General features: G+C 32.1%; 1 protein-coding gene across 1 annotated transcript in view; it reads right to left on the bottom strand.

Annotated features, from left to right (window-relative positions):
* Positions 1–19,703, bottom strand: part of LOC115885225 (probable cytochrome P450 305a1) — a 37,195-nt gene that overhangs the window by 11,750 nt on the left and 5,742 nt on the right. Inside the window, exons 4-10 of the mRNA XM_030904061.1 lie at positions 17,523–17,741; positions 15,841–16,028; positions 14,938–15,040; positions 13,372–13,440; positions 12,907–13,018; positions 12,588–12,855; positions 4,613–4,733 (exon numbers count right to left, since the gene is read on the bottom strand). Coding sequence (XP_030759921.1) covers positions 4,613–4,733; positions 12,588–12,855; positions 12,907–13,018; positions 13,372–13,440; positions 14,938–15,040; positions 15,841–16,028; positions 17,523–17,741 — 1,080 coding nt within the window. The remainder of the gene's footprint in view (positions 1–4,612; positions 4,734–12,587; positions 12,856–12,906; positions 13,019–13,371; positions 13,441–14,937; positions 15,041–15,840; positions 16,029–17,522; positions 17,742–19,703) is intronic.

The following is a 19,703-nucleotide window of genomic DNA, read 5'->3' as shown; positions in this document are numbered from 1 at the left end:
TAGAAAAGAAGCGAACACTCCACTAACTGGATCAGAACCGTTCTGCTTCACAAGTAGAAACCAGCTCAAAGCGGAACTCAAGAACCTGGAAGAGTCTATCTCTCTGGTCTAAAACTCAAAGAAGTTTCCCAGGACTTAGACCAAAAAAAAATCTATTCAAAAAAAATGTTCTTTGATTTGAGCAAGAAAAATCTTCGGATTATAACGGGTTTTTTAACAGTACACTGTCTCCTCAATGAACACCTCAATAAATTGAAACTAAGAAATAACGGCGATTGCAGATTCTGTGGAAAAAATGCGGAAACACTAGAACACCTCATCACTGAGTGCGCCGAGACAACAATTCGTGCCATAACCTTTGGTACGACTGATATCGGAGATGGAGAACTACCCCCAAACCGTCTCAGATACTGGCTTTTATCAAGCCCCGGGACTGTATGATGATTTAAAACTCAAGAAAATGGTCAAAGGTATTATTATTACCTCCAGGGGTGGATGGGCCATATGGGAAAACGGGAAAATTCCCGGTGGGCCGGTGGGAAGATGGGCCGGTGGGCCGGTCCCCATCAGAGCTCAAAAAAGATTGATTTAGCAAAAATTTAATTGGTAATCTTCTAACTAAAGTTACTTAAGATTCTTAGTGACTGCCTAACTAACTAATCAATTAAATCAATATATAATCGTCAGTTGCTTTTAAACATAAACACCAATTTGTAAAATAACTATTGTTCTGTCTTTCTCTGAGACACTTAAAATTTTAATAAACATCTGTTTGTTATTGCGTTTGAAATGTTTTATTATACAAGGTGAGTCTATAAGTGCACTTTATTTGTGCTGCTTTGTGCAAATATTTTCAGGGCTGGTAGATATGAATAAAAAAATATATTATCTTTACCGAGTTTCAAATAAGTCCCCCAAAATAACCGAGTTATTAAAGTTTGAAATTTTTAAAAAAATTTGTTACCGAAATTTTTCTGTATTTGCATCTCTTTTTGTCAACAGGGAATTCTATTTTTTTTTCTAAAATATAGAGGAAAATTCAAAAGAAAAAGCACGATTTTCAACATCTTTTTGTGCAAAAACTTCATAGACGTGTTCCTGGGGTCGAAATATACCACCCCTGAAAATATTTGCCCTTATTTAAGACTCATCCTGTATAGTTTTAGCACTATTCTTTTATTAATAACTAATAAAGACTCCGGCAGGCGTACAGTAGAAAAAAGAGTGAATATCATCTAAATAGTCTCGATCTAAATGTATACTATAAATATGGTAGCGTAGCTTGACAACTCTAGGCCTCGGTGCAATACTTTTCGAGCTCCTCTGAAAGGTAGGCGAATTTGACGCGAACTCTGCGGTTGACAGAGGAAACATGAAGATGGCGATCTCTATGCTTGGTTTGAATTGGGGGCGGACTAAAAGCCAAGTCTGAGAACTAAAAGTTAAATCTAAGTTGTTTTAAATGTTGCTAGAATAATTTTACTAAAAATTAGTGAAACAACAGAGAAGAGTTAAATAAGGTTTAAACTAGATTAGATAATAGAATATTAATATGTCTCCAAAATCCAAATATTCTTATTACGGACCGTAACGTAGCATCTACTTCAGAACACATTTATATCCACTGCCTAGGTATTGCCTAGGTTTTTTCGTTTGAGTCATGGCATTATCATACAAGATGCCAAATGTAGAAACGAGTAAAAGTTACGTGATAAGAATTATACCAAAGATTAAAACACGTATAAACGACGAGGTTGCTGCTGTACCAGAAAAGGGAGAATTTCTTTCTACAATGTGTAAGAAAGTATATACCTGAAAAGCTAAAAATAATGTATTTCACAGAGGACTGGGCCAGCTGAACTGAATGAATCAGGAAGTTGTAAAGTTTCTCAAAATCGTGATTGAAAATCGTAGCATATTCAAGATCAAATTACCGTTATCGATAATGGAAATAAAACAGTAGAACTGCCGTGAAACTGAGCTATTTTGTAGTAAAAATTCAGATGTCGAAAGATTGAAAATTTTGATAAAGACAATTTCAATATTTTTAAAAAATTGGAGGGACTAGAGATTTTTTCGCCCGAGCGAAAATCACCCTTACTTATGTAGGGTGTTCCAGAAATAAGCGCAAGTATTTTAAGGGGGGTAGATTTGGTCAAAAGAAACATTTTTTCTCTTTACCGTTTTTCAAGTAAGTCCAAAATAACCCGAGTTATTTTACTTTGAAAAGCAAAAAATGATTTTTTGCTTAAATTTAGAGAACCTCTGGATGTTTTCTGGATTTTTTTCCATGTAAATTACTACTGTTATATGTATATTACTACCTATGTTTCCATATTATCAAGAAATTATTTTTTTTAACTTGAAAATAAAAAAATATCCATAATTTTTTTCAAAAAATTCCAAATTTTCGCAAAAAAAACCACAGGCGTGTTTCTGAGGCCGAAATATACCACCAGTTAAAATACTTGCACTTATTTCTGGGACACCCTGTATATTAATAAATAAAATATGTTTCTTCGTGATCATTTTATTTTTGTGGATTCTGGCCGGTTGCCTGTTATTCCGGGCCGGTTTCCACTTCTCCATCCACCCCTGATTACCACTTACGCTAACACTACAAAAACTTGGGAAAAAGACATAAGGACCATTTTGATTTTTGTTCCTTTTAGTTGATACACCACCAAAAAGAAATGCGATTTTCTATAAGGTGATATATTTGTTGTCATAACTGTCGAAAATTTTTGTATTAGGTCACGCCAAGAACATTATTAATAGACAAAGAAAAGCTTAAAGCCCAGTTCTCAGAACTTCGTCGTCTCGCCAGCGACACTTCAAAAGAAACTAAACCAATGAGATATTTTAGAAAATTCAAGCAGCTGTCAATTTTAAATTTAAACAACTTTCATTGGTTCTTTGAAATGTCAACCAATGTAGCCAACGACACGATGAAGTTCTGAGAACGGGGCTTAAAGTGAAATTATTCTATTCCACTGTAACATCCATGTCACTCGATCCTTCATATATTGGTTCAAATAATTCAAATAATGTTATCACTATGAATAAATATCAGTCAAATTAGTCGTGTAGGTATCATCGGTTATCTGTTGATTCAATACACACTATGTGATACTGGGTCTTGCGATTTTCTTATCGAATTTGCTATTTGCTGTTAAATAGTATTATCATGGTATTATCATAGGAAGTTTTTTTTCAGATTATGCGCTTTTGTTATATTTAATATATTGGCAAATGTATGTGGCTTTTTATGATTTTTTACAATATCAAAGAATCATTCAGTATATAAATGGAAAAACCAGTATAGGGAATATAAAACTATTGTGTATTTGTAATATGCATAATTATTGAATTTAATTTACTTTGAGAAACCAAATCGATTTAAAATTATGATCAAAATAAGATATATTTTATTTTCATGGGCAGTTTTCTGGAAATATAAAATTTAATAGAAAAATTATAATAGAAATCATGTTATTCATTATCACTACCATACCTGGAAATCATTACATCAATATACAATGTACAGAGTTTTCGAGATACTTAGAGCAGGTCTTTGTTTAGATACATACGTGCAGGCTTGCCTATTGGAGGTATCAAATTAAAATACGAATTCACCACAATACACCAAAACACTTTACTTTTAAACCGGACGCGTGTTTCGCTAACAGTGTTAGCATCATCAGCAGATGATTAAATTATTAAAACTTAATAATAATTAATTAATGATTAAAACTTAAGTTTTCATCATCTGCTGATGATGCTAATAACATGGCTAGCGAACCGCGCGTTCATTGCAAAAGTAAAGTGTCTTGATGTATTGTGGTGAATTAATGTTTTATTTTGCTGTTAACATTAAAGTTTCTAACTCCCTGCTGTAATCTATTGGAGGTAGTAAAAACTTTGAATGTAGGAGTTTTGCCCTGAACCGCCCGATAGTGAAATAAAAATTAACAAATAAATGCATTATTTTTTTACATAAATCGCTCAATAAATCGAAAACAAATCAAAATACCGGGGTTTTCTTCACAGGCGTTGGTCAAACGTTAATGATCTGCCAATGCTGAACATCGAAATTGTCACCATCCTGTATAACCATGAAAATAAAATAGAGTATAATTTTTGGATGATAAGTATAATTTATTTATGGACATTATTTTTTCTGAATAAGAAAATTCTTAGATGAAGAAGCTTAATTAGTTTTTCGACAATTGCACAATTTAGTTCAATATAGTTTATTAAGCTGTTATTAGGTATAAGTACATCCAAGGTCATAGCCCAAACAATTATGATCAAAAGCGATTACCTATAAATAATAAGTTCTAATAACGCTACTTTTAATATTAAATAATTTAAAAAAATTAAAAATTAAATTTATTTGAAAACATTATTTAAAAGAGTATTTATAAAAACCATTAAATACATTACATAAATAATAGATGTATTAATTAATGTATATATTAATAGCACACTATATTACATAATTAAAAAAATATAAACTAATCAAGATTTATTATTTTCCGGTCATAGCATTGAAGATTTTAAACGGAAATGAATTATATATTAAATAATTAATTAAATTACAGAAACTAACCTGGCGGGAAGCAAATTGGTTTTCTACATTCACTTGTAAAACACCAAACACCCAATAAAGATATTAAAACCGTGATCAGAACTGTAGTAAGCATATTCGACAACGATTCCTGCCCGAGTGTCTAACAAGCCGATTGGTCTTTTACTGGTGGCTTTTAAATCTGCCTACGATTATCACACGTGCTCAGTTACATGAATGAAATAGTACGGATCTAAATGTAGTGCGAACGGATTGTACGAAAAAATAAAATATTATTCTTTGGGTGACAGCTGCCCTATTGAAACAGTAAGCAAAACTTTTTTTCTTATCACAAGTTGGAGTTGCAAAACATACGTAATCCTTCAGAAGAAAAGTTATGAATTAAAAAACCATTTCAAGCTTTGAAATATAAGCAGTAATAGATTTTTATTTTTAGTATCAATTTTGATGGATATAAGCCAAGTTTTAGTGATGTAATTATTGCTGTAGATGTTAATTTAATACGGAAACACAATTCAATATTAGAAAATTATGTTGCCACTAAAACAAATAAAATATTTAATTTTTGTAAAATATCAGTCTCTGGTACCATTAACTTAGTCTTTTTTATTTAATTCTAATATCTGCCCAGCTTTTTTAGTAACAAACTTCCTTTCCAAACATACACGTTATCATTACATATTGTAAGAACAACTATTTTAATATAATTAGTAATGTTACCACAACCTATTTAGTCTTAGCTGGTCAACTTCACGTGTTCCAGAGGGTCCGCGCGTATCACCTATTATGCCTCTTCCCCTAAACATAGAAATAGCACAGCTTTTTCATTAGACAGCCGCTCGCCTTACGATCATTTTTAAAGAACATTATACTTTTTAAAAAGCGTTACCAACAAAGCCACGAAATCTCTCATGATATGCAGAAGACTAGCGGGAAATAGATAGATCTGCGCTAGATATATATCATGATAGTAAGACCCGTGGTTACTTATGGAACAGTTGCTTAACTAGGGCAACGTGCAGCAAAGCAAAATCTGTGCAAAAAGCAAAGACTGACATGCATATGCATCACAGGAGCCATGAGAACCTGCCCTAACACCACTGCATCATCAGTAATGATTAGACCATTCTAATCATTACCGATGACAATTACAAATTTCCGTCAATTCATTGGTAGTACTGGGAGAATTGGGAGAATTGCAAGCTGAGTAACGTGGAACACCCTTAAAAAGCTCCTCCAAGTCCCTGTCGATGACATACTAAGAAGCTACAACTTTGAGAAACACGACCCTACTGTAGAATTGAGCAATAAAAAGAATTGGAAGAAAAACGTTTGTCAGCAGGTAGAAGATCATATCATAACGTGGTATACTGATGCTTCCACAACCAAAGCAGGAACAGGGAGAGAACTTCTCTTAGATACGAACTATCGGAAACAAGAAATAGCCATCTTATCCGATGGTCGAGGAGCATTAAAAGCGATCAACTCAGCAACTATCAATTCGAAATTGGTCAAAGAATGCGTAGAGAAGCTGAACAAATTAGGCAAAGAAAATAAAGTCCTAATCTGGGTGCCTGAAAGACTCCATCTGTAACGTTGGAATTAGAATCCTTCACCGGTCTAAGGGCCTCGAAGAAGTTACTCAGGACTTTATTAATTACGACCGAGAAAAATCATAGATTTTCCTTGATTTAGGTAAGAACAATATTCAGGATTTTTAACAGAACACTGTCTCCTCATTGAACCCCTCAGTAGATTGTGAAGCTAACAAACAAAGCAAACGCAGATTCTGTGGGGAAAATGAGCCGAGACGACGGAGAGAAGAAGAACTACCTTGAGACTTGGAGATGAAGAACTACCTTCTGCAAAACTGTCTTAGATACTGACTATTGTCAAAGCCCTGAGGCTGTATGATGAGTTATAACTCAAGAAAGGAGGACACAATAGATCTATAAGTTGCATGATCTAAAATATTTTCATTACCCTTACCTTAGTCCCGTACTATATTTTGCTACTACGTTATTTTTAAAACACATTGATTGTCTTATCTTTTTTAATAGAATTTAGGTATTTTTGCATAGACAAATGGAAAGATAGGGATAACCGCTGGGAAGTTAACTTAGAAATGATGATCGATTAAATTTAATCTTCATCGGTCGTTATTTCTAAAGGAATTTGAAGCCGTTTTTTTTTCGATCGTGCGGTATATGCCATATATAGATACGTTATTTATATGAAATTTTATGTCTTCCGTATACACTAGATCTAGATACTCATTAATCATGTTGATAGATATATAATAATAGTTTCTGTATAGCCTTTAACGCCTTGGGTGTAGCAAGGTATAACTTGCCTTGCTAGAGCCGTTCGGTATACAAGAAAGGTAATGTGGCTAGCATTACTCTTCAACTGTTTATTATTACATCAGGATTGTGAATCCCAAGTACTCATTTAAGGCTTAGTCGGCCTTGGTACCCAAACTATTTTATTTTATTAGAATTGGCCGACAACAAAATTCGAAGCTATGATAGATTATTTACTTTTTCTTTAATATTAATATGCATATCACTTTATAACATACTTTGTTATTAAATTTATGAGTTTATGCTTTGTTGTATGTGGTGTAGATATTATTATTTACTAGTTTTATTTAAATATTTACTTATTTTATTTTTGATGTTCTTTCTTGACAAACTGGCGAATAAAGATAAATTCAAGGTTTCTTATAGTTTAACATCTGGTTTAACCCTTGATTTTAATATATATAAACAAGGGTTTAACTATAGTTTACCCCTTTTTAACAAAAAATATTTTAATACCCGTTTAATAAAATTTAGTAGTTATATATACAATAACTAGTTGAAGCCTGGCGCATCCGCCACGACATAAGGAAAAAAACTACTTTTTATTTTTTTTAATTAAATGAAAAACAAAAAATCCGGCGACAACAGTTCTTAGAAGAACCAATTAGCTATATTTTGGTAAAAAAAGCAACTTTCTAGAGCAAGTCGTTACTTCAGTAGAGACGACACAGATAAACATTAGCATTTTATGTATGTATAAATTACAGAATTAAAAAACATATATTTCAAAATCTGAAACATTATTTGGACAAACTTTAATATGTTTTTTTTTAAAAGACATAAACTCACCGACATTAAAAACGACCGTCTTAAAATTTTCATGTATTTTAAAGTTTTATATATTATGTTCTAGTGGACCGATTTTGATGATTTTTTAAGTAGCTAAATTATTTGAATTATTTCTTTTTAATGACTCTTTCTAAATTAAAAATGAAAGTTGCCATCTGTCAGTTATACGAGGGAAAACAAAATGTTGATCTTTTGGTGAAAGTTTGAAACACCCTGTGTACGTTAACAAAGAAAGGAATTTAAAAATAATTTCATCATCTAGGTATATCTTTTTTGATAGTTTGTTTTTTGATTCATCTCAATAGCTTTATTTTTGTTTTTGTTTTGGAGATATTCAGTTTTGAGGAAGACACTTAACATTTTTCGTATTTTTTCTATTTATTTTATTTTATTTTATCCATACATTGAAATTACATCTAAGTATATCTTGGTATCAATTTAGCCTTGAATGGTTTTGGGGCCAAAGCAAATCCGTCGTAGGGTTCCTCGCAGGGGTAAAATCCGTCAACAGCTTCGAACGTAAAATTGTGAAGCAAACATGTAAAAAACAGAAATATCTGGGTTTTGGCTAATCCTTCTCCCTAAGCATCGACGCTTACCTATAAAGAAAATAATATTTTATGAAAATTGTTGCTTTAACTCAAAAAGTATAAAAATAGGTCATTACTTAGAAATATTAATTTCAAAATGTTTGCATGAAACTGTTGCTAATACTTTTCTTATATTCCCCTGTAAACGATACATAATAAATAACAAAATCAAGTAAGCCTAGTGTAGCGCTTTTTTTTATAAGAAATGTATATGTAATGACATGTGTAAATGACAAACAGTTTTCAAATAACGCCAATTAATTACTTATTTTATTAAATTTGATAAAAGCTGTTGCCTTTTCTGCAATGGACGTTCGAAAAGAAGGTAAAAAAACTGTTTTTTCTTTTTTGCACTTAATTAAACCTAAGTAATATTAGTTTATGGCAATTTATTTGAAGGCAACAAAAATAGTATTTTTACATTTTTGCTTGTCACTCTTTAAGACTTTTAACTACTTTCCCTTTCAAATCTTCTTAAACGACATGATAATACTTGTTGCTTAAAGTATATTGCATATAAATTAATTGCCACTGGCTGCCGCGAATTGCCGCCGGATCTTATACTGGGTGGTTAAAGATTAACTTTTTGTCTTAAAATAAAAGTAACTTATTTTTTCCTCTTCGTGTCAACTTATTTCGTGGACACACTGTATATCAATTGACAATAAAATTGTATTTATAAAATGAAACAACTGTCTCTTTTATTTTTTCAACATTTAAAATAAATTTGACCACTTCAATATGAAAAAACATGTACATATGTGCAAACATAATCTGTATACCTTTCCGAATAGTTAGAACTTAAAATGCAAATCACACGAACTGGGCCCAATTTTTTTAATACATATTACATTAAGTTTTTTATATACATTTATTTAGCATTTGTTATCAATTTCTATTAAGAAAGCTAGTCAAGTAAAAACAGTCAAGCTATATCTAGATATCTAACAGTTATGACCGCGCAGCTAATTAAGAGGAACCACTGTGGTTGGTGGGTGCAATAACATTCAATAACTCAACCTTCCCGGATATTCGACTCTCCCGAAACCAGGGTTGGAAAAAATCATGATTTTTTTAAAAAAATAAAAAAAATCAGATTTTTTTTTACTTAAATCAGATTTTTATTTTATTTTAGTTCAAAACAATATTTAAATCGGATTTCCAAATGATAAGAACTTATTTCCAATTAAAGTTCTATTCCTAAATGGCTAAATCTTTATAACTCTGCCCGATACCGATAACATTAACAATTCTACGGTGCGTCCCATTTTTCCACATCGGTCACCAATATATTCCGCATAAAAAGTCGCTCGCTTCAGATCAAAAGGAATTTTATTTCAAACGTCTCAAGAATATCAATTTTTGTAATTTCAACGCCTATGCATAAAAGTAAAGCACTGTTACGCCTAAGCACAAAAGTACAAAAATATATTATTAAACTGATATTAAGTGTCAAATTCAACAAGTGTACAAATTGTTGCTCGATTACTGTTTATATTATTAGCAATGTTTGAAATTGATTAAAAAAAATATTTGTAATGTTTTGATATATGAAATGAACAAAATTCTTACAGCTTTAGTGTATATTAATAAATAATATTTTCTTGCCTTTAGCTGTGTATTTTTTCTAATTTCGAAAAATCGAAAGTAGAGAAAAAATTAAAAAAAAAGAAAAAGTAAAAAGAAAATTGTTTTGCTTGTCGTAAAGGGGGGAACCAAGCTCCACTCCCACAACCGGTTTCTGGGCCTACCCTTCATCAGGTGGGCTGTCCAGGGGCTGGTTCTTTCACTCATCGCTTTGTGTACGCTTTTTTGTCATTCCAGTTTCGGTCTTCCCTGTTTTCTTCTGCCCTTTGGTTGCCAATTGATTATTTTCCCAAGAAAATAACCAATATCAAAGCCCAAGCCATCTAGTATCCTTCATTCGCTCTACATATCCGTACCAGATCAGCTGCTTTTTCTCTATATCCTGTGTTATCGTACCTTCTATACCCATTTGTTGTTTTATGGTATTATTTCTTATTCGTTGTTGTCTTGAAATTCCCATTAATCTTCGAATGACATCCATTTCTACGGCCTCTATCCTCTTCTTGTATCTCTCAGTTATTCTCCATGTTTCTGCTCCATACAGGAGGTTGCTCTTTATCATGGTTTCATATATATTGAATTTTCTTCGCTTTATTATTGATTTGCTCCATAAGATTCCATATTAGGTTAACTGTTCTTGATTGGCAACTATTATTTGATCGTCTGCGAATTAGAGTGTGAACAAACATTCATTATCAATCTCTATGCCCATACCACGGATCTTTCTTTTCTAATTTTTTAAAGCGACTGCAACGTATATTTTAAAGAGAGTAGGGGAGATGTAACAACCTTGACGCAAGCCTTTGTCGGTTATAAATGTTTCTGTAAGCTCCTTTCCTACCTTTATTTTTGATTTTGCGTCCTTATGTAGTTCCTTAAGAGCTGTTATATAAGTATGGTTGATCGTGAATTGTTCTAGTATGGTTGATCGTAGATTGTTCTAGTACCCTCCATAGTCTTGATATTGGGACAGTGTCGTACGCTTTCCGCAAGCCAACAAATGTTATATGTGTGTCCAAGTTTCTTGCCGATCTTTTTCTATAACTTGTTTTAAACAGAACACGTTATCTGTACACGACCTTCCTGCTCTAAAACCATTCTGTTCTTCTTCCTCCTTTTCTCTATAATCTTCTTCTGAGATCACGTAAAATTCTACCATATAACCTGCTCATTGTGCTCGTCACTGATATACCACGGTAGTTGCTGCAGTCCAGCTTATTGCCTTTTTTACTCCGGATAGAACATATACGGCATATAGCCGTATATGTTCTATTCGGAGTAAAAATGTACATTTTGTGCCTCCCTGTAACGTCGGAATAGCTTTACAGCATCGTCAAAAAAACTATAATTTTGACTCCTAATAAGACAATACACTATTGTTTAGACATAGTCTCAATTCCAGAATGAAATTAGTATTTTCTAATGTCAAAGTGTAAAGAACTTACTGCTGATCAAAATGTTGCGGTCGGTAGGAATTTGGAAACATACAAACGTTTCAAAAAATATATATAAAACAACATATTTTCTGACAACGATTATAATTTCTCGGGAATGAAGATATAGTCTCTATATCAGAAGAAGCTAGTTCTGCACTACACTGCGAATGATTGATATGTATTCGAACAGCGACGTTTTGTCACTTATACATAAATTTTAAAATAAATCACTGCGTTTAGCGGTCTAATGGATTCGTAAGAAATTACTTCAAAAATCGGTCGCAACATTTAAATTGATGAATAGATATTTTTATACAGTTTTATAACATTTACGATTATCTTTCGATTTATTATTTGTTATATCTGTTATAGAAATATTTTTTATAGTTTTCTAAGGCACATTTTTATAACTTTCACAGTTACTTTTTAAAAAAACAAATTTAAAATTTCCTTTGGTGTTGTGCAACAACAAAAATACCAAACAAAAATGACTTGACTTAGGCATAAAACTTCCTTATAGTTTGTTATACTTAACGCTTATAGTAATATATTATTATAGGAATATATAGGGTGGTCCGAACTGTATTCCAGAAACTTCGGCAGCATTTTTTGCACACAAAAATAAGTAAAAAAGTTCGTATAAATGTATGTCCTAAAATGGCTTAGTTTCGGAGATACAGAAGATAGAAGTTTCAGGTGTAGAAGTTTCATTTTTATTTCGATTTTTTCCAAATAATTTCTGAAGTGCCGTCAATATTTGGATGAAAATTGCTCTCTGGGAGTTTTTGACATGAAAAATTTGATTTTGATGTCAATATCCCTTCTATTTGTAGGGGGCGCCACCTACATTTTGTGTTTTAACTGTTTTGAAGAGATAACTTTTCGTGTCCGTACTCGTATAAAACTATTGTGTAAAAAAAATAGACATTTCCGTGATTTTTTTCGTAAAAAATGTCTCTTGGTAAAAATTGCTATGAGCAACCGTTCTCAAGATATTTAGAATAGGAAAATAGTCAATACATGTCATTATTGACAAAAAATAAACACGTTCGATCGACATAAATGGGACTGCGTGAAATACTTTTATACCAGGTGCTTCTAATTTCTGTCGTTTGAGCGCTGCGGTCGGAATTTTTAAAATGAACTGAAATGCACCAAGCCTATAAAATCGCTTAAGGGGTATGTGAGAACGCCTATCTATAGTGAAATATTAAAGTTGATTTAAATTTGCTTCACCTAGTCCAAACGGCAAATAATAATTTTCATCGACAGTTATGTTTCCAGATTCATCCAAAAATCTTTCTGGTTTAAACTTCATGGGATCTTTCCAATAATCTAAATTCATATGGATGCTGTATAAATTCAAAAGAATAACAGCGTTCTCTGGTATGGTGTAACCATATAAAGAGGTCGTTTTCGTTGTTCTGTGAGTTACTCCCATGGGCGCCAGGTTGCATCTTCTTTGGATTTCCATAAGTACTGCTTGAGTATACTTTAAACTGGAAAATAGGATAATAATATATTTTGTATCTTTTTAAGTTAATTATTACTTATTTTTATCTTCCACCGTTGGCCATCTATCTCTCCCAATTTTTTTGTCAAGTTCTTGTTGTACTTTCTTCTGGACATCTGGATAAAGTATCATATACATAAAGGCAAAACCTAAAAATAATCTATATTATCAAACATTTTTTCTATAATAGAGAACAGTATAATAAGAAGTCCAGAAATAATAGCAAAAGACCCGTACAAGGTAGATATAGCTTTATATTATCCTTTATAAACGTTTTTATAAGTTAAAAGTTAAACTATACCTTGTTATCGAAATATTTTTGAAAAAGAGCATATTTATATACATTTAAAAATGTTTAGACTAAAATAGTGTTACTATTTTATCATGTGTTTTTTGACAATGTGCGCTACTGTTGCCTGCATATTTTGCACATGTGCTTTTGATGTGGCCTGTCAAAAATGTTTTTTTCTAGGTTTATTGTGAGCTTAATTGTGGGACTTACTTAAACTGTTACTTGTTGTCTCTGCGCCTGCCATAAATAAATCAAGGCACATCGAAAGCAGTTGTTGATCTAAACAAAGAAGAATGTCATTTAGGTTGAAATCATTGGTGTTACAGCAAAATATTACACAAGTCAACCAAACGCGTCAATCAACCAAAACACAATGTTAGCATTATTAGATGCTTAAAAGCTTGCTATTTTCTATGTCTCTACATCTCTTTTCAATTCCGTGTTGTTTCAATTCTGAAATTTCCTTTGGTTTTGTGTAACAACAAAAATACCAAAGAAAAATGACTTGACTTAGGCATAAAACTTCTTTATAGTAATATATTATTATAGGAATATACAGGGTGGTCCGAACTGTATTCCAGAAACTTCGGCAGCATATTTTGCAGATAAAAATAAGTAAAAAAGTTCGTATAAATATATGTCCTAAATTGCTTAGTTTTAGAGATGCAGGGTGCAGAAGTTTCATTTTTATTTCAATTTTTTCCAAATAATTTCTGAAGTACTGTCAATATTTGGATGAAAATTGCTGTCTGGGAGTTTTTTGACATGAAAAATTTGATTTTGATGTCAATATGTCTCCTATTTGTAGGGGGCGCCACCTACATGTGTTTTAACTGTTTTGAAGAGTAATAACTTTTCGGCCGTACCTGTATAAAACTACTGTGTGAAAAAATATACATTTCCGCGATTTTATACGTAAAAAATGTCTCTTGGTAAAAATTATTACGAGCAACCGTTCTCAAGATATTTAGAATGGAAATAGTCAATACATGTCATTATTGACAAAAAATAAACATAATTTTTATTTTTTTAAATTAATTATAAATTTATCTGCGAAAAAATGATAATAATACAGTTTCTGTTGAATTTTTAGCACAAAAACATTTCAAATTTATGATTTTAGTCTAATAACTATATATTAGTCAACATGTTTAATTTATGCCAATGATGACAGGTGTTGATAATTTCAATTCCAAATATCTCGAGAACCATTAGTCGTAGCGATTTTTACCAAAAGACCTTTTTTACGTAAAATACGTCTTAAATGTATATTTTTTTACTCAGTAATTTTATACAGGTACGGATGAAAAGTTATTACTCTTCAAACCAGTAAATATATATGTAGGTGGCGCCCCCTACAAGTAGGAGTTATATTGACATCAAAATCAAATTTCTCGTGTAAAAAAAACTCCAGACACCAATTTTCATCCAAATATTTACGTTACTTCACAAATTATTTGGAAAAAAATCGAAATAAAAATGAAACTTCTACACCCTGTATCTCCGAAACTAACTATTTTAGGACATACATTGTTACGAACTTTTTTACTTATTTTTATTACTTATTTTTATATGCACAATATGCTGCCGATGTTTCCGGAATGCAGTTCGGACCACCCTGTACACTTAATGAGCAACTGCTAAAAATACGAAAATGACCATCTACTAATACGGTCCTGCTTCTCAGTTTAAAAATTAAGTGTTTTGATGTGTTGTGTCAGATTTATATAATTTATGTAATATAGAAATTTAAATTTGGATTAAAATCAAAATTACCTGTAAATGATTCGTCTGTTTTCTTTTCCGTGTGTTGTAAAAATGAATCAATCAGATCTCTGGGAGTATATTGCATAGAAAGTTTGTGGTCATCTATCGTTTCCTAAAATAAGAGTTACAAACTTTGGAAATATATGCATTACACCATACATCGTTTGTCAATCACATTAGCTGATAATAAAATTTGTTGAAATTGATTTGAGTTCTTGTAGATGCTCAAAATAATATAGATATTTAATTTCACACCTGAGATTACAAGAAAAGTTACATATTGATATATCCTAAAATACAGTTTTCAATTATTTTTGAAACTCTAGAACTATTTAAATACAAAAAAATGTTCACTTTTTAATTCTGCATCTGAATGAAAACTAATATACAGGGTGTTGCATTTAAAAAAAATAAGATACAGCATTTTAAATATTCCAATTTTGGTGACGCCATAAAAAATACCCTGTAGATGAAAATGTAAATTTTTCTATACGGATTTATTCTGTTATCCTTGTTGTTTGGGAAAATGTAGCCAAGTAAGTGTTAATAAAGTTATATTCACTCCACAGTTTTCTACCACTTTTCGGATATAATGTTTTTATAATGACCAAAGTTTTAGTAAATAAGTATTAGAATGGCAGCACCGCAGATTGCTTCAAATAAATATCTACAGAAAAATGAGGGGTGCAATTTAAAGAAACTTAAAACTTTATAATAACTTTTTTATGTGACACCCTTTATCCAATAAAATATTTTTAGGATATGCCCCTTTATAAACCATGCAATATCTGTATAAAACTTTTTTCATATCTTCGACAACGACGACTAATGGGCCTCGCACTAATGGGCCACCCTGTATATCCAAATTTGAATTTTTATTGTTGTTAAAAATATGTTAAGTATATCAATTACCCCTAGAAAGGTCCACATGTTTGTTAGCATACTCATTATCTGATTGTACCCACTAGCTGATGGTGCAATATACCTCAAGAATGGAATCTGATTTATTATTCCTCCTGATATGTCTACTATTTTGAAACATTCGCGAATCATATCTAGTAGTTTATGTAGACGTTTGTCGTCATTGTCAAATCTTTTTCCTAAAACAAATTGAAACTGTTTCATTACTGTCATTCAAAAATTATAAACAATATAGTGTTTGGCCCAAATCACTTCTTAAAATATTTCTGCATATAATTAATTTATTAAAATAGCAGTATATCATTAAAGAGCGTTGTATATCTAAATATAATTTTATAACCAAGATTAGGTATTCAAAATCCCTTTGGAAAGCCTAGAGATGAGGAAATGCAAGACCAAGGTCAAGACTCACTTGGTCTTGGTATTGCAGTCTAATTATTGTAGTCTTTGTCTTGATCTTGCTGGAAGACTCTTAGAACCGTTACACTTTTTTTAATAGCAATTTTTACTAGAGACCTTTTCTACATAGAAAATATTTAAATAAATATTATTTTAAGTAATTCAGTGCAAATGAATAAATGAGTCATATTGAAGAAAGAAATAATATTTATTTGTCTGATAAATTTTTATGTTTCAAAATATTTTTATGAAATTTGCATTGCTTTTTTGCAATAGTCGTGAATATACTCTTTGCAGTAAATTAAAACAATAATTTTGAGCCAGTAAATTACTTTTTATATCATATTTGAAAAACATGAGCGCCTTTTAACTACAGGTCGCCTCAGACACGCATGCTTTTCGATCCTATGCTTGCACAATCTTAAGTTGTAATGCAAAACTGAACACAAGCAATCCCACACAAACTCCGTTTTACGTAATGATAAATAATACGAAATGCAAGAGTGAACACCAACCAACCAGACCCATAGTCTTCTCCGCAAGCCAGTTGGAACACAAGTGAAAACTCAACCGCCATTTGATCGCGTTCAAACCAATCAATTGACGGTACGTGATAAACCAGACAAACGACTTGATACCTTGCCTCACACGGTTGAAATCATTGAACTATATACTTTAGTATATAGTTCATTGGTTGAAATAGCCTACCTCGGAAGAAGCGCAGGTATATCTAGAATGGAAAAAGACAAACATCGAGGTCAGGCCTATCCTAAATCGAATCGAAAAATGCAGCTTGTGTTGACCCTAAAGTAGTTTGGACATATTCTGCGTATACCGGTGCCTAAAAAATATTTCCATTGAAGAAAGAGAGGTAGACATAAAAAATTCTAGAATGGAACGGTTAAAGAAACAATGAACGCTCGTAATTCCGAATCTGATGATGCTCTAAAGCGTGACGTATGCCGTAGTGCGTAGAAGACCGCAAGAGTCTTCCATGCTAGGTTTTGATCTTTGTCTTGCGTAAGTCTTGCACTGGTTGATATTAGTTTAGGAGCATGAGTTTGGATAATAGATAGCCCAACAGTATGTTCTCTTAATGGACTCCGGAACAAAGAAACAAGTACATCTTGCGGGAGCATTATAATTGCACCAATATAATGTGTTTAATAGAGGGGCTTTGGAAATGGCTGTTGCAGTAACTCTAGCAGCAACTAATCTAATTTTAATCGATATCCTCTAATTATTATAATACGAGTATTAGTGGTAGATTTTACCTGCGATCATGGCCCAGAGAACATTTATAACTGGAATACCGAAAATATCGTGCATAAAAATTTCCTGGTTGGATACTTTTCGACAACGTTCAACGAAAGCAACGCATTCGTCGTGAACTTTTTCCTCCATTTTCTTGCCACCAAAACCATAGTTTTTCAGGCCTTGCAGACAGAATTTTCGTTGTGTTTTCCATAATTTACCATCGCTAAATACAATTCCTAAAATAAATCTATATTAATTTTCAGTAAATTTCAAATTATTGTTTTTAAAAAGACTAGTTTATAGTTCACAAAATTCACAGTGCTGAGTAATTCAATTCATTTAAGTTCTGCCACAGTGCGTCTGACATTTATGTATATGAAACTATGCACTAAGGTAGAACTCAAGCACCTGGAAGACTCCATCCGTAACTTGGAACGGGAATCATCCAACTTTAAACTTTAATCCAACAATCTAAGGCACTCGAAGAAATTTCTTAGGAGTTATAATAATAATAATAGCTCCCGTATATAGCGTTTAACGCCTTGGGAGTAGCAAGGTACAGCTTGACATACTAGAGCCATTGGGTATACAAGGAAGGTAATGTGGATAGCACTACGCTTCAACCGCCCATTATTACCTCAGGATTGTGAATCCCAAGTACTCATTTAAGGCTGAGTCGACCTAGGTACCCAAATTATTTTTATTTTAATAAAAATAGTCGGCTGATGAAATGCCGGGTGTGGGATTCGAACCCACCACCTTCAGATTGGTAGACGAGAGCCTGTACCTCTACGCCACCGGGCACCTTCTTAGGACTTACGACACAGAAAAATCGAAGCTTTTCCTTGATTTAAGTAAGAAATGTCTCCTCAATGGACACCAGGGTGTTCCTTAATGACATGCCAATATTTAAGGAGGTGTTTCTTGGACATATTCTAAGAATAAAACTTCATATGAATATATGTCCTAAACATCTTAACTTTTCAGATACAGGGTGGTAAAATTTTCTAATTTTTAAATGTTATATTTGATACACATCTTCCATGCATCAAAATGCATAAATCAAGGAAATTATTTCCACACAACAGCCCCAGCATCAGATTTTCACCGATGCGACCCTGAAACAAACTGATTTTAATTTTTTAAGCTAAAATTATGCATGGGACGACAACAATCAAGAGATAAAAAATGTTTACAAATCAATGGCGATTTTGAAGATAATTTTTATGTAAAGAGAAGTCAGTGGTGTACCACCTTTTACTCCAAAAATATTCAACGTAAAACCGGTATGGATGGCACGTTGAAATAAATAAAATTCTTTGAACACCAAAAAAGATATTTTGATGCATACAAGATGCGTATTAAGTTTCATAAAGATATCTATAATAAAATCAGAGTTATTGTGAAAAAAAGAAAATTTTATCACCCTATATCTCAGAAATTAAGATGTTTAGGGCATATATTAAGGTAAAGGTTTTAGAATAGGACCAAGAATCACTCTCTTAAGTATTAGCATGACATTAAGAAACACCCTGTATTAGTAGATTGAAGCTAAGAAGCAACAACAAATGCTCTACTCATAATCGAGAAACCACATAAAACACACGAAAATCCATTTTCTTTGAATAGTAATTAAACATTTTTTCTGACATTTTAGCTATACAAATAAACATGTTCCTAATTAGATATTAGAACTATATTAATCTGTAACTGGTAGGTAAGCAGAATACAGAACCATATTAATTTCAAATCTAAGCGGTAGATACTATGGTAGATACTAAGAGGAATATATAATTTATTGAATCCCTTATGATAATTTAAGATATTTAAAGATATCGACAGTATTTAAACCTAAAATTTAGAGTAATATTAAACCAGAAAAATTTTATTTTACTTCCATTTGAAATAGCTGCATTACCCGAAAAGTATACTTATTTTTCGGTGTAAAAAGTTCAGTGTAGGTAATGTTGTCTCACCGGTTTGGCGCAACCTGGTGAAATAAAGTTTCGTCGAATTTTATTTGTGAAAACAGGTCTAACGAACTCCGAAAGGGTAAAAAGCCTGTGAGTGACCCTTCGAATACTGACCTTTCTCCAGCTTAAAGACATTAAATGGGACGATCATGTCGCTGAAGAAATCGAAAAAAAACCGGCACTTTCAGATTCTTCTTTTGGCCATTGTGAATTCTAGTTGTTTTC

This window comes from Sitophilus oryzae, unplaced genomic scaffold (genome assembly GCF_002938485.1).
Source record: "Sitophilus oryzae breed Bouriz unplaced genomic scaffold, Soryzae_2.0 scaffold_377_pilon_pilon, whole genome shotgun sequence".
Lineage (NCBI taxonomy): Eukaryota > Metazoa > Arthropoda > Insecta > Coleoptera > Curculionidae > Sitophilus > Sitophilus oryzae.
This window is presented reverse-complemented; position numbering and strand designations above follow the sequence as displayed.